The 16007-nt window shown below is 41.2% G+C and overlaps 1 protein-coding gene across 1 annotated transcript in view; it reads right to left on the bottom strand.

Annotated features, from left to right (window-relative positions):
* Positions 1–16007, bottom strand: part of LOC128687399 (uncharacterized) — a 116929-nt gene that overhangs the window by 49025 nt on the left and 51897 nt on the right. Inside the window, exons 10-11 of the mRNA XM_070100941.1 lie at positions 4567–4587; positions 3047–3114 (exon numbers count right to left, since the gene is read on the bottom strand). Of these exons, the coding sequence (XP_069957042.1) occupies positions 3047–3114; positions 4567–4587 (89 nt within the window). The remainder of the gene's footprint in view (positions 1–3046; positions 3115–4566; positions 4588–16007) is intronic.

Genomic DNA, 16007 nt, shown 5'->3' with positions numbered 1-16007 from the left:
CGTTGATTCTATGATTCACCTCATCTTTCATAGACCCAAACTGCCGACACATCAACTCCCAAATATCTGAATAAATTCATCTCCTCCATACTCTCCCTCCAATCTGATATCCAATCTTCCATTACCTAATTTTTTGTTATCCTCATCACCTTACTCTTTCCTATATTCACTTTTAATTTACTTCTTTTACATATCGTACCAAACTCATCAACCAGCCTCTGAAACTTCTCTTCAGAATCTCCTAAAAGCACAGTGTCATCAGCAAAGAGCAACTGTGACAACTCCCAATTTGTGTTAGATTCTTTATCTTTTAAACCCAGACCTCTTGCCAACACCCAAGCATCCACTTCTCTTACAACTCCATCTATATATTGAACAACCATGGTGACATCATGCATCCCTGTCTAAGGCCAACTTTTACTGGGAAATACAGTGCACCGTAAAATTGGCTCCATTTTTGTTGCTTTCCTCCATTCTCGTTGGTGGTACAGTACATGTCCAAGTGTGCTGTGCACACAACCTCCTACACGCTCATTCTGAAGAGGCAGTGTCGCTTTGTTTACGGGTGGGTGAACATTATCCTGCAAGGCCATAGGAAACATTTCATAATAATTCATTGTTTTTTGCACTTGTTTATTCTGTGTGACTGCCACAATGGGCCCAAAAAAGAACTGCTAGTGCCAGCCTGGTGATAAAAAAGGTAAGAACATGATAGAATTCATGAAAAAACCAGTAACAAAGCACCAAAGTGGAGGAGGAAGAGAGAGGGGAGAATGTGCCTTCTTCAGTGATTCTACGATATGTACGATACTAAAGCAGCAGGAGTCGATAAAGGCTATAGTGCCAGCCAGCGATAAAGTGTAGCATTAACAGTGTCACTAGCAAATAAGTTAAGTGATAGAATAAGAATGACACGAAACTGGCTCCTCCATTGTTGAGGTATATAGGGCACTGAAAAACATACGCCGCCCTGCCTATGTTCCACCACCCTAAACTAATGACAGCATCTAAAAGGTACAGTAAGTGTAAATATTTCTTATTATAAATTACGTACATTGTTTGTGTGAATAGTGTTGGTAGCTTCTGCTGCCGCCTCTACCACTAATATGTACGGCTTCTCTCAGTGGCCCTAATAAACCCAACACCACCACCACCACTTACTCCTCACATACGTTTAATGACATATGTTAATGACATATTTTATTCATTCTACAGTATATATCATGTTTCTGTGTTATTAATATTGTTTATGTCCTATTGGATGAATTGTAATAGATAAATAAGCCATTGAATGTAGTTCTTCTCTGTAAAATGTATTTTTTGTTTATACTTTTGGATGTCTGAAATGGATTATGTAATTGGATTTACATTTTGCTGGACTCTCTGGAACAAATTAAAGATGAAAAGGGAGGGTCCACTGTAATCTCCCTCTCGACTACATACTCTAACCTGTGTCTCACTATCCTCAAAGAATTCATTACTTTCAATAACCAACCTCCTATTCCATACATTTGCGACATCTGCCACATTGCCCCCCTATCCACCCTATCATACGTCTTTTTCAAATCCATTAATGCCACAAAAACCTCTTTACCCTTATCTAAATACTGTTCACCTATATGTTTTACTTGGTCTACACATCCCCTACCATTCCTAGAGCCTACCTGTTCATCTGCTATCCCACTCTGTCTTATTCTTAATTCTTTCAATACACTTTACCAGGTATACTCAACAGACTTATTCCCCTATAATTCTTACACTCTCTTTTGTTCCCTTTGCTTTTAAACAAAGGAACTATGCATGCTTTCTGCCTGTCCCTAGGTACCTTACCCTCTTCCGTACATTTATTAAGTAAAAACACTAACCACTCCAAAACTATATCCCCATCTGGAGACGAAATATTCACAAACACTAATCTCTGGTTGAAGGAGACTCAAACCTACAAACCTTGGGACAAGGTACGCAGTGCTCTAACCACTGTACTACACTGGACAATACCTTGGCGTCCAGTCAACGCTAGACATTTTGATCCAAGTCAGCCAGCATTCAGGAAGGTGGTGTTAGCTATTTCATCTCGTCCCCTGCATGCATTTGCAGAACAGGCGAAATATTCACGAACACTAATCTCTGGTAGGAGGAGACTCAAACCTACGAACCTTGGGACAAGACACACATATTTCACCTGTTCTGCAAATTCTAAACATTGTAAAAAATCTCCCGTCGGTCAATGCATGCAGGGGATGAGATAAAAGTAGCTAATGCCACCTTCCAGAATGCTGGCTGCCTTGGATCAAAACGTCTAGCGCTCAATGGACGCCAATACATTGTCCAGTGTGGTACAGTGGTTAGAGCACTGTGTACCTTGTCCCAAGGATCGCAGGAGTGAAGAAGAGCAGGATGCAAGTGTAAGGGGGAAGGTGCGCGAGGCATTACATAGAATGAAACGGGGTAAAGCAGCTGGAACTGACAGGATCATGACAGAAATGTTAAAAGTAGGGGGAGATATAGTGTTGGAGTGGTTGGTATTTTTGTTTAATAAATGTATGGAAGAGGGGAAGGTACCTAGGGACTGGCAGAGAGCATGTATAGTCCAAACTGCCTGTCCTGTCGCCTGCTAGGACTACGGGGAACTGAGGCCTAGGGCCGGGAGCGTAGCACTCACATCGGCATCACGTGACGTCACACATGCTAGTCACTGAGCCTAGCAAGAGGTCGTGTATGTAAAACGTATGGATTGTACTATAATACTCAGATAACATATACATATACGGGATCAGCAACTATGTCACACATACATTTTTTTTTTTTTTCAACAAGTCGGCCATCTCCCACCTAGGCAGGGTGACCCAAAAAGAAAGAAAATCCCTAAAAAGAAAATACTTTCATCATCACTCAACGCTTTTACCTCACTCATACATAATCACGGTTTTAATGGATGGTACCACTACGACCCCCGCCTCCTCCTGCTTCAGCCGTCTCCCACCTAGGCAGGGTGATCTAATAATTGGACTAGCCTAGAAAAACAATGCATAAGACAGTTTCCTACCTCTTTACTGCTGTGTGAGACTGTGCTGTGGTGTGCTTCATTTTCATCACCATTAGCTACTGTCTCCCCTGAAAAAATCAAAGAATTGCTTAAAAAATCAAATTTAAATTACTTTACTGCATCCATAGGGGGAGGCTTCCGCAAAGAATACTGCATTGAAAAAATCTATTATTATAAACATGAACCTTAAAAGAATGTGTAATGGCAACAACATTTCCACTACTAATTCATGAGGTAACACATTCTAAAGGCACAGCAACACATCCTCCTCCAATGGGGGTGCAACACTCAATATATGAATTAGTAAGAAAACACATGAAGCACACTCCATTGTAATATTGTATATACAGTACTAAATTTTTATGAAAATAACATACATAATTTTATTCATTGCATTAGTTCTAATCTAAATGTATAATCAGGAGAAATCATCAACAGCTGTTAAGGCCAGCCAAGGAACAAGAGGCAGTTCTAAACAACTAATCCTTAATGAAGCTTAAACCTACATTATTAAACTGACTGTCAAGACAGCTGAAGGATTAAAGCAAGTAAGTAAAGGGACAATGATAATTTACAGAGTTGGAAAGCTCAATTAAAGAATTAAATTGTTTTACATATAGAACAATAATATTCACTGTCCTAGACATAAGTATCAAAATGTGTAACTTTTAAACCTCTGCTACAAGTATCTGAAGACTTCTTAAATTTCTAAGTTAAGCTGTGCAGGAAATATGACGACAATTTCCCACAAGACAAAAATATGCATTCAAATGTCCTACAGTACAGCTTTTTAACACCCTTAATATGGGACTACTGTGTATAAAAAATCATGCATATACAGTACAACATTTGCAAATGCCCCCAACCGTGAGACAGTGATAAATGAGCCAGGCAATCCTGCATTTGTGACATGGACTGAGAAAGATGGGTAAAAAACCTCAAAGTTGAACCTGCTGCATGCTAAGCCAAGTATCTTCTTTTACCTCAGAAAATCCCCTCTAGAATAGCTTTACTATACACCAGCTTTTTCCTCCTCACTTGGTAAAAAGCTTTCAGCATTCCTAAAAATTCCTCTTCCAGCCCAATCTTACTTTTAGGTACACCATTAGCAATTACATTTCCTTTCTTAAAATTGCTAAGTTGGTGTAAGATATCTATAATAAAGAGGGGGGAAATATTTAACTATTTTCAGAATTAAGGAAATTGTATCATAGGTGGATGTGGAATTTTCTTCCAATAAAATTATTCCATGTTAACACTAATATATAGAGTAAAATGAGGTTCTAGCTATTACACATAGGAGATACAAAGCCATACAGCTGTGGATGCACTGGTCCAGCAGTTTAGTACAAATGCTTCATCACTTCAGAAAAATAATCTTGTGCAAGCATTTCACAGGTTCTCTGATAACTTCGTATCATTCTAATATAGGAGTAGCCTCTATCTTGTATTTTGAACTATGCAAACTAAGATGGGGATAATATCGGTGCTAATATAATAATGGCAATGAACACACATACCCCCTCCTAGGAGCTGAGAGACTTGCCAGGGAGGAAGAAACGAAAGATCAACAATTTTATATGTAACAATTTCTTCATTTACTTGACCATACATTTACTTAATCAATGTCTACCCCTTTAATTCCTGATATATGGTATAAGAAAAATTTTTAAATTTTAAACCAAAATATTTTTGCCTCTTTTTATATATTTCCTTGATGGTAAATGAATTTATTATGGATCACAATTAATTTTCAGCAATTAACAAATATCAGCTTTAAATGCAAAACCAATGCACAAGTTTCCAATAATTTGCAAATAACATTAGCCCATGAACCTTAAAATTAAATGTCATATCTAAGTTGATAAACAGTATTAAGATGTAATACACCAGGTGTAACAGTGTGGTATACAGCTTTTCCAAATATGAATAAACAAACTTACAAAACTTAGATACAGTGGTACCTTGACTTACGAGTGCCCCAACTTATGAGTTTTCCGAGTTACGAACTGTTGCTCAGTCAATTTTTTGCTTTGAGCTGCAAGCCGAAATCCGAGTTACGAGTGTCAGATATGCCGCCACTAATTGGTGGCGTATCTGAAATCAAATCCAACTCTGTATCCATAGGAAGGTGGTGGGTGGAGTAGATATGGTGGTGGGTGGAGTAGATATGGTGGTGGGTGGAGTAGAGATTGTGGTGGGTGTAGTAGTGAAGGTGGTGGGTGGAGTAGGGATGGTGGCAGGTGGAGTATGCAATATTTCTTATTTATAAATATGTACATTTTTCTTATTTAAAAAAACCCGTAACAAAAAAATTGTTGTGGTTTTTTGGGGGGCTGGAACATATTAACCCTTTCAGGGTCCGTCCCGTAGATCTACGGCTGGTCGGTGAGTGTCCAAACCGTAGATCTACGCCAAAATTCTAGCGCCGTCAAATTTAGCGCGAAAGCGCTCATAGGCCTACATATGAGAGAATGGGTCTGCGCCGTGGGTGTGCGCCATAAACAAAAAATCTAGGCGCCTGCATAGCATTGTGGGAACGCCGGCTCAGTCACCCTTGTTCACCATGCCTCGTCGCACGTCAGCTCTCACTCCCCGGAAAATTGGGACTCTCCTCTTCCTGTCTGATAGTTCTGACACTGATGGAAGTGGAAATGAAGACGAATTCTACGGCTTTGATAAGTTAGTGACCGAAAATAATGACCAGGATATCGATAATAGTGCAGAAAACCCCGACGATCCTTGACCTTCTACCTCTGGTGTGGGCACTCGTGACTCACGGTCGGGTGTTCCTAAATGTAAGAGAAAACTAATATTTTCCCGTGGCCTGGCCTCTGACTTCAGTAATGACGATGATTCTGATGTGGATTGTGATTTTATTGCGCTCGACGATCATTCGAGTAGTGATAGTGAGGAAACATATTCACCAGTGAAGCGTCGGTATGTTCGCCGCCGCATGCGCTCGGGTAGTGTACCCTATGCTGTGCCCAGGGGACGGAGTACATCCCGGAGTACATCCCGTGGCCCTACACCCATTTTAGGTAGTGATAGTGAGGATGATGTGGCTACACTTGGCATGGATGGGCCACAGACATCAGTGGATGGTGTTAGTGGGGCTGGTGGTGGTAGTGGCACCGCCATGCGTGACTCACTGTGCCACGCGGGGACCCACGCTGCTGACTCGTCAGTTCAAGGACAAAGCGGAGCGTCACCCACCAGCCCGCCACAACCACCAGTACAACCAGCCTATGATGTCCAGTATCCACCAGCAAACCGTATCTGGGATTGGCAGCAAAATCCCAATTTTGTTCCCAGCCCTCACCACTTTGATGACTCTCAAAGTGGAATTCTACCTACCTGTCCCCTTGGAACCACGGCCAATGAACTGGAATTCTTTGAATTATTCTTTGACCAGCCATTGATGGAAATTATTGTCAGGGAAAGTATTAAGTATTTTCAGTACACCATGGCAAATACGATCTTATCACCACAGTCAAGACTACACAGGTGGAAAGAGACGACTGTTGCAGAAATGTATTTGCTTTTTGCAACAATAATGCTTATGCCTCACGTCTATAAGCATAATATAAAAGCATACTGGTCCACAGATCGGCTAATTTGTACCCCATCCTTCAGTGAAATAATACCAGTGAACAGGTTTATCTTACTGTTACGTATGTTGCACTTCTCTGACAAAACCAGGCCTGACAGAAGTGACAGGTTATACAAGATTAGAAATGTTTTCATGTATCTCAAACAAAAGTTCAGGATATACTTTTATCCATTCAAGAATCTTGTAATTGACGAGTCTTTGATTTTGTTCAAAGGTAGACTGTCATTCAAGCAGTATATACCGAGCAAGAGGAACCGCTTTGGTATAAAATTGTTTGTACTCTGTGATTGTGACAGTGGCCTGGTGTTGGATATTGTTGTATACACGGGTAGTAAAACATTGAAAGATACCAAGATGTTATTGGGTATATCAGGTGACGTAGTGAGAAACATGATGGCACCTTATCTTGGTAAGGGCCATACATTATATACCGATAACTGGTACACAAGCCCATTACTCAGTGATTTCATGCGAGTGAACAAGACAGATGTGTGTGGCACAGTGCGTTCTAATCGTAAACATATGCCCAGGCTCAACGCAGGTGTTCGTGGTGATGACGTGCAGGTGTTTACTGCCAATGACATCATGGCATTACGGTGGCATGACAAACGAGATGTCACATTGTTGACAACCATTCACCGTAATGAAATGCAAGACAGTGGCAAAGTTGATCGAGTGACTAATGAACGTATTCGAAAACCAGTGACAGTGATTGATTATACACAAAACATGCGCTTGGTTGACAAGTGTGACATGCAGATTGGTTTTGTTGACTGTGTTTGTAAGAGTTACAAGTGGTACATGAAACTTTTCTTCCATCTCATGGACATTTCAATGCTGAATGCATATAATATGTACCAAATAAAGACTGGTAACAGACCACCGTATGGTGAATTTTGTTTGTCTGTTGTCAGACAACTCATAATGAAGTACCAGGTAACAACACCTGCAATACAACATGGTCCTCGAATTCATCACAATATACCCAAGCGTTTGAGGAGAGAAGGTGATCATTTCATAATACAGCTTCCTTCAACTCAAAAGAAATTTGCTCAGAAGAGATGCATTGTCTGTGCACAAACAAAACGACGGCAACAAAGACGCAAAGACACTCGGTTTATGTGTGAGGAATGTAAGGTGCCTCTGTGCATGGTGCCTTGTTTCAAGGAGTTCCACAAGCTCCAGCAGTTCTAAAACCATGTCCAGTGATTGTAAATATGTAAATATATGATAGAACATTAGTATTATACAATATTTGTGCATGTTTATTGTAATAAACAACAGTGGTAAACAATAATATGATAATAACTTTAGTGCGGTTATTGTGTTCAATACAGTGAGTATATATATATCAATTATATACAGTATTGGTCTCTCAGGCCCCAAATGTTAGTAGGAATAGAAAAAAATTGGAAAAGAAAAGAAAAAACAACTAAAACAACAAAATAATATAATATGCGTATGTGGAATTCGTCGATGCTGCCGCCACCACATCATTTTCTACAAACTTCTTGGCACTGTATCTCGGTAAGTACTGATCAGATTCTAATTTTTTTTGTTTTATTACCTTCACAAAAATATGCTCTTTAATTCTGTAAGAAAAAATTATTTTTTTTTTTTCAAAATTTCTTGGACACTGGTGCGTGACTTCAGATTTTGGCCTTGGACCCTGAAAGGGTTAATGGCATTTCAATTAATTTCAACAAGGAAAACTGATAAGCTCGGTCACAAACTCTTAGTCAAGGTACCACTGTATTAACCATTAAAAAATTACCATGCATATACTCTATTTTTAATACGAGTAGTATTCCAACCACAAAAATTATTTCTCAATACAGTCCATCATCACTTATCTTTCAAAATCAAGGCCAGAAGCCTTTCAATTTCACTCCACTACTTAAATTGCAGTTTTGAGGCAGCTGAGAAAAAATGTGTATAGTAGTCTTAACCATTGACCTCAGCCCACTTTAGAGCCAGCCAGCCTCTGGGAAAGTGCTGCATTCTTACAGCTAGATAGGAAGCTCTTTATTTTGGTAACCCATCTCACAATCCCAGAAAGAACATTTCTTTTCTATATAGTATTCCTATTTTATATTACAAATAATATAAGATGAAAAATCAGACCTTCAAATTTGTAGGGGTTATGTTTCTAGATGTAACATACATCTGTATACTATCTGGTGCTTTAGTGTAATTACGATTATTATTATAATCAAAAAGAAGTGCTAAGTCACAAGGGCTATACAGCGTTGCAGGGTAGGGAAGGAAGTGAGGGTATTGGGCAGCAGAAGCGGGGAAGGACGATCAGTATGTTACAGAAAACAGCGGGGCAGGGGATAGTGCAGGGGAAGAGGGTAGCAAGAGATTGAGGTAGAAAGGGCTGAAGGTATCATCAGAGTTAATGAAGTAAGTCAGTTGTTGTCAAAAAGTCAATGAGAGAGTGTCCGGATGAAAGCTGGGTCCATCAGCGAGAAGGGAAGGTAAAGAGAGAGCAGCGGAGCGAAGACTACGGCGGAGGTAAATTCTGTGTGCTCGTTGATAAAGTGGGCAGTCTAACAATGTGGCTGACCGATAATGGAACCTGACAATTCTCACAGAGAGGAGCAGGGCGCCTCTCCATGAGATATCCATGAGTAAGACGAGTATGGCCAATGTGAAGACAGGATAGAGTAGTCTCCCAACCTCGACACTGGTGACAAGAAGAGGGCAAGTAACCTATACTCGGTTTAATAGATTGAAGTTTGTTACCAAGCAGAGTAGACCAACGTTGTTGCCAAAGGGTGTGAAGGTAACAAAGTAACATCATCAGGACATTGTCGTTGGTGTTTAGAAGTGGGACCAGAGTTGGTCCAACGTGGGATGGGCTGGCGATTCGAAAATTGCCGCACCGTAGAGGGAGAAGCCGGAAGCATAGTCAAAGAAGAGCGGAGGTCAGACAAATCGAAGGAGTCAGTCGAAACCCCGGCACGTGAAGCGGGTGATGAAACAGCACCAGCAAGAGGTACAGGGGCCTTAGGAGTGTCCAAAGAGTGGCCAAAAGATGAGGCGAAGTCAGAATGGGGTGCAGTAACAATAAGGGGCCCGGGGGTAGCGGGGTCATGGATTTGGGACTCCATGGTTAGGTTACTTCTTTATTTTTGTTTTTAAGAAAAAGAAAGAGAAAAGAAAAAAAAAAGAAAAAAAAATTATAAAAGGGGGGACCGGGGAGGGAAAGTTCTTAGGTGGAATGCAAGGGCCAGAAATCTCCCTCCGCACCCAAGAGGACCTCAGCACCGAAAGTAGCGCAGATGCAGCATGGAACCCGTGCCATACCCTACCCTTCATGCCAGTAAACCAGCAATCCGGGATAGCAACCTCACATCTGCCGAGCTACCTCGGTGGACAAAAGAGAGGGCGGCCGGATATCTGCCACAAAGCATACATCCTTCGGCCACCACCCCCGGAATCCGAAAGGTGGCTTCCAGAGATACACCCGTCGCCCGAAAGACACCCAAAGCCACCCTCCGGAATACCGGAGAGGGATCGGGACATCCCCAGGCGATCCAGATTCCACGGCAAACTACACCACCGCTAAGAACCTCAACGGAGCAGGATGGACCCCGGCACCCTTTCCCCCACCTAGGAACTAGTGCACCTGTGGGAAAAATCCCAGAAGCCAAAAAGAGGAAGGGCAAAAAGGAGGGGTGGGAAAAAGGAGGAGGAAGAAAGGAAAAAGGGAAGGATGGGATAGGGAAGGGGATTTTGGGGGGTAATTAGGTTCAGTCTGAGGAAGGAGACCTACAGGTCTAATTCCTCAGACCAAGAGCCTCCTCACCACGCCAAGGAGCCCCCCTTGAAGAGGGTGTAATTACGAATATTTGCTGTTTGGATTGCTATCACATGGATACCTTTCAATGAATGGCAACTGAGATAATATCTAGTAGACCCTTTGTTGTACAGAGCAATTTTCTTTTATTTATTCTTTTTTTTTTTTTAACAAGTCGGCTGTCTCCCACCGAGGCAGGGTGACCCAAAAAAGAAAATCCCCAAAAAGAAAACACTTTCATCATCATTCAACACTTTCACCTCACTCACACACAATCACTGTTTTTGCAGAGGTGCTCAGAACACAACAGTTTAGAAGCATATACCTATAAAGATACACAACATATCCCTCCAAACTGCTAATATCCCGAAACCCCTCCTTTAGAGTGCAGGCATTGTACTTCCCATTTCCAGGACTCAAGTCCGGTTATATAAAAATAACCGGTTTCCCTGAATCCCTTCACTAAATATTACCCTGCTCACACTCCAACAGATCGTCAGGTCCCAAATACCATTCATCTCCATTCACTCCTATCAAACACGCTCATGAACGCCTGCTGGAAGTCGAAGCCCCTCGCCCACAAAACCTCCCTTACCCCTTCCTTCCAACCTTTTCAAAGACGACCCCTACCCCGCCTTCCTTCTCCTACAGATTTAAATGCTCTCCATGTCATTCTACTTTGATCCATTCTCTCTAAATGACCAAACCACCTCAACAACCCCTCTTCAGCCTTCTGACTAATACTTTTATTAACTCCACACCTTCTCCTAATTTTCACACTCCGAATTTTCTGCATAATATTTACACCACACATTGCCCTTAGACAGGACATCTCCACTGCCTCTAACCGCCTCCTTGCTGTTGCATTCACAACCCAAGCTTCACACCCATATAAGTGTTGGTACTACTATGCTTTCATACATTCCCTTCTTTGCCTCCATAGATAACGTTTTTTGACTCCATATATACCTCAACGCACCACTCACCATTTTTCCCTCATCAATTCTATGATTAACCTCATCCTTCATAAATCCATCCGCTGACACGTCAACTCCCAAGTATCTGAAAACATTCACTTCTTCCATACTACTCCTCCCCAATTTGACATCCAATTTTTCTTCATCTAAATCATTTGACACCCTCATCACCTTACTCTTTTCTATGTTCACTTTCAACTTTCTACCTTTACACACACTCCCAAACTCATCTACTAACCTTTGCAATTTTTCTTAAGAATCTCCCATAAGCACAGTATCATCAGCAAAAAGTAACTGTGTCAATTCCCATTTTGTATTTGATTCCCCATAATTTAATCCCACCCCTCTCCCAAACACCCTAGCATTTACTTCTTTTACAACCCCATCTATAAATATATTAAACAACCATGGTGACATTACACATCCCTGTCTAAGACCTACTTTTACCGGGAAGTTGTCTCCCTCTCTTCTACACACCCTAACCTGAGCCTCACTATCCTCATAAAAACTCTTTACAGCATTTAGTAACTTACCACCTATTCCACATACTTGCAACATCTACCACATTGCTCCCCTATCCACTATCATATGCCTTTTCTAAATCCATAAATGCAATAAAAACTTCCCTACCTTTATCTAATTACTGTTCACATATATGCTTAAATGTAAACACTTGATCTACACATCCCCTACCCACTCTGAAACCTCCTTGCTCATCCGCAATCCTACATTCTGTCTTGCCTCTAATTCTTTCAATTATTACCCTACTGTACACTTTTCCTGGTATACTCAGTAAACTTATTCCTCTGTAATTTTTACAATCTCTTTTGTCCCCCTTCCCTTTATATAAAGGGACTATACATGATCTCTGCCAATCCCTAGGTACCTTCCCATCTTTCATACATTTATTAAACAAAAGTACCAACCACTCCAACACTATATCTCCCCCTGCTTTTAACATTTCTGTCATGATCCCATCAGTTCCAGCTGCTTTACTCCCTTTCATTCTATGTAATGCCTCACATACCTCCCCTACACTTACATTCTCCTCTTCTTCACTCCTAAAAGATGGTATACCTCCCTGGCCATTGCATGAAATTACTGCCTCCCTTTCTTCCTCAACATTTAAAAGTTCCTCAAAATATTCTCGTCATCTACCTAATACCCCCCTCTCCCTATCTACTAACTCCCCTATTCTGATTTTAACTGACAAATCCAAACATTCCCTAGGCTTTCTTAACTTGTTTAACTCACTCTAAAATTTTTTCTTATTTTCATTAAAATTTCTTGACAGTGCCTCTCCCACTCTATCATCTGCTCTCCTTTCGCACTCTCTCACCACTCTCTTCACCTTTCTTTTACTCTCAATATACAGTGGACCCCCGCATACCGTCGGCATCACATAACGTTCAATCCGCATACCGCTCGCTTTTATCGCAAAAATTTTGCCTCGCATACCGCTCAAAAACCCGCTCACCGCTCTTCGTCCGAGACGCGTCCAATGTGCGCCCTTAGCCAGCCTCACATGTGCCACCGGTGGCATTCTTTACCAGCCAGCCTCCGCGGTAACATCCAAGCATACAATCGGAACATTTCGTATTATTACAGTGTTTTTGGTGATTTTATCTGCAAAATAAGTGACCATGGGCCCCAAGAAAGCTTCTAGTGCCAACCCTACAGCAATAAGGGTGAGAATTACTATAGAGATGAAGAAAGAGATCATTGATAAGTATGAAAGTGGAGTGCGTGTCGCCGACCTGGCCAGGTTGTACAAGAAACCCAAATCAACCATCGCTACTATTGTGGGCAACAGAAAGGCAATCAAGGAAGCTGTTCTTGCCAAAGGTTTAACTGTGTTTTCGAAACAGAGATCGCAAGTGATGGAAGATGTTGAGAGACTCTTATTGGTGTGGATAAATGAAAAACAGCTAGCAGGAGATAGCGTCTCTCAAGCGATCATAAGCGAAAAGGCTAGGAAGTTGCATGAGGATTTAATTAAAAAAATGCCTGCAACTAGTGATGATGTGAGTGAATTTAAGGCCAGCAAAGGTTGGTTTGAGAGATTTAAGAAGCGTAGTGGCATACATAGTGTGATAAGGCATGGTGAGGCTGCCAGTTCGGAACACAAAGCAGCTGAAAAATATGTGCAGGAATTCAAGGAGTACATAGACAGTGAAGGACTGAAACCTGAACAAGTGTTTAATTCTGATGAAACAGGCCTGTTTTGGAAGAAAATGCCAAGCAGGACCTACATTACTCAGGAGGAAAAGGCACTCGCAGGACATAAGCCTATGAAAGACAGGCTTACTTTGTTGATGTGTTCCAATGCTACTGGTGATTGCAAAGTGAAGCCTTTATTAGTGTATCACTCTGAAACTCCCAGACCGTTCAGGCAAAAGAATGTCCTCAAGGAGAATTTGTGTGTGCTGTGGAGGGCAAACAGTAAGGCATGGGTCACTAGGGACTTTTTCTATGACTGGTTACACCATGCATTTGCCCCCAATGTGAAAGATTACCTAACTGAAAAGAAATTAGAACTTAAGTGCCTCCTGGTGTTAGACAATGCCCCTCGTCATCCTACAGACGTGGCAGAGCGACTTTATGGGGACACGAAATTCATTAAGGTGAAGTTTTTGCCTCCTAATACCACTCCTCTCCTGCAGCCCATGGACCAGCAGGTTATTGCAAACTTCAAAAAAATGTACACAAAAGCTCTGTTTGAAAGGTGCTTTGTAGTGACCTCAGAAACTCAATTGACTCTAAGAGAGTTTTGGATAGAGCACTTTAATATCCTCAATTGTGTAAACCTTATAGGTAAGGCTTGGGAGGGAGTGACTAAGAGGACCTTGAACTCTGCTTGGAAGAAACTGTGGCCAGAATGTGTAGACAAAAGGGATTTTGAAGGATTTGAGGCTAACCCTGAGAGGATTATGCCAGTTGAGGAATCCAATGTGGCATTGGGAAAGTCCTTGGGGTTGGAGGTTAGTGGGGATGATGTGGAAGAGTTGGTGGAGGAGGACAATGAAGAACTAACCACTGATGAGCTGATAGATCAACTTCAACAGCAAGAGGCCAGACCTGAGGAAACTGGTTCGAAGGAGGGGAGAGAGAAATTGAAGAAATTACCTACTACAAAGATTAAGGAAATCTGTGCAAAGTGGCTTGAAGTGCAAACCTTCATGGATGAAAATCACCCTCACACAGCTATTGCAAGCCGTGCTGGTGATTATTACACTGACAATGTTGTGAAACACTTTAGGGAAGTCATAAAGGAACGAGAGGTACAGGCCACTATGGACAGATATGTTGTGTGAAAGAAGTCCAGTGACTCTGAAGCTGGTCCTAGTGGCATTAAAAGAAGAAGGGAAGTAACCCCAGAAAAGGACTCGACACCTCAAGTCTTAACCCTTTGAGGGTTTTCGTCGTACTAGTACGTCTTACGCGTAGGGGTTTTTGATGTACTAGTACTCATAAATTCTAGCGGCCTCAAATCTAGTGGGAGAAAGCTGGTAGGCCTTCATATGAAAGAATGGGTCTATGTGGTCAGTGTGCACAGTCTAAAAAAAATCCTGCAGCACACAGTGCATAATGAGAAAAAAAAAAACTTTGACCATTTTTTTTTAATAAATCAGCGACTTTGCAGTGTACTTTCGTATGGTATTTATTGTTGTATTCTAGTTTTCTTGGTCTCATTTTATAGAATGGAAGACATATTACAGAAATTGAGATGATTTTGACTGGTTTTACAAAGAAAAGTGCCTTGAAATTGAGCTCAAAGTAGCAGAAATGTTCGATTTTTACCAAACTTCAAAAGTACACAAATCGTGCCAAGCGTGCAATACACGTCAACTGGCGAGTCTAATATTCTTTCACAAGTGCACCAATAACATTTATACCATTTTTTACACTAATGCAGTAGTCTGCATAACAGTAAATCTTATATTTTTTGTGAAAATAAAAATTCAAAGTGGAAAGCAAAAGAATATAAGAGGGGCCTTGAGACGTTACTAATGACTAGAGGAAATGTCATTTTAGTGCTAGGAATGTCTTTCTTGTTTATTCTGGACCCTATTCGGAAATTGGCATCTTTTGAAATTTGTGTGAAATTGGCAAAATTGCTAAATTCTGACCACTGTACTGGATAGTTGAATTTCATAAATGAGTGGTTTCTTGCACCCATTCGATAGAAAAAATGGAGTTCTAGCGAAATATTCATGTTTTTTGTCGACTAGTACAGTGAAATTGGCCGAAAATGGGGCTCAAAGTGGGCAAAATCGCCGATGCGTAAACATCGCCGAGACCGCTAACTTTGCGAGAGCATAATTCCGTAAGTTTTCTATAAAATTTCAAACTTTTGGTGTCTTTATGATCGGGAAAAGATTCTCTATCTTTTCATAAGAGAAAATAATTTTTTTTTTTTTTAAATTTTGCCGACCCTGAGAACGAGTTTCGGAGAGGGCCTGTCGACCCTCAAAGGGTTAATGGAAGGGGATTCCCCTTCTAAACACTAACACTCTCTCTCCCCTCCTCCCATCCCATCAATCATCACCAGATCTTCAATAAAAT

Source organism: Cherax quadricarinatus, chromosome 1 (genome assembly GCF_038502225.1).
Source record: "Cherax quadricarinatus isolate ZL_2023a chromosome 1, ASM3850222v1, whole genome shotgun sequence".
Classification (NCBI taxonomy): Eukaryota; Metazoa; Arthropoda; class Malacostraca; order Decapoda; family Parastacidae; genus Cherax; species Cherax quadricarinatus.
The sequence above is the reverse complement of the archived record's forward strand: the minus strand, read 5'-3'. Positions and strand labels throughout refer to the sequence as shown.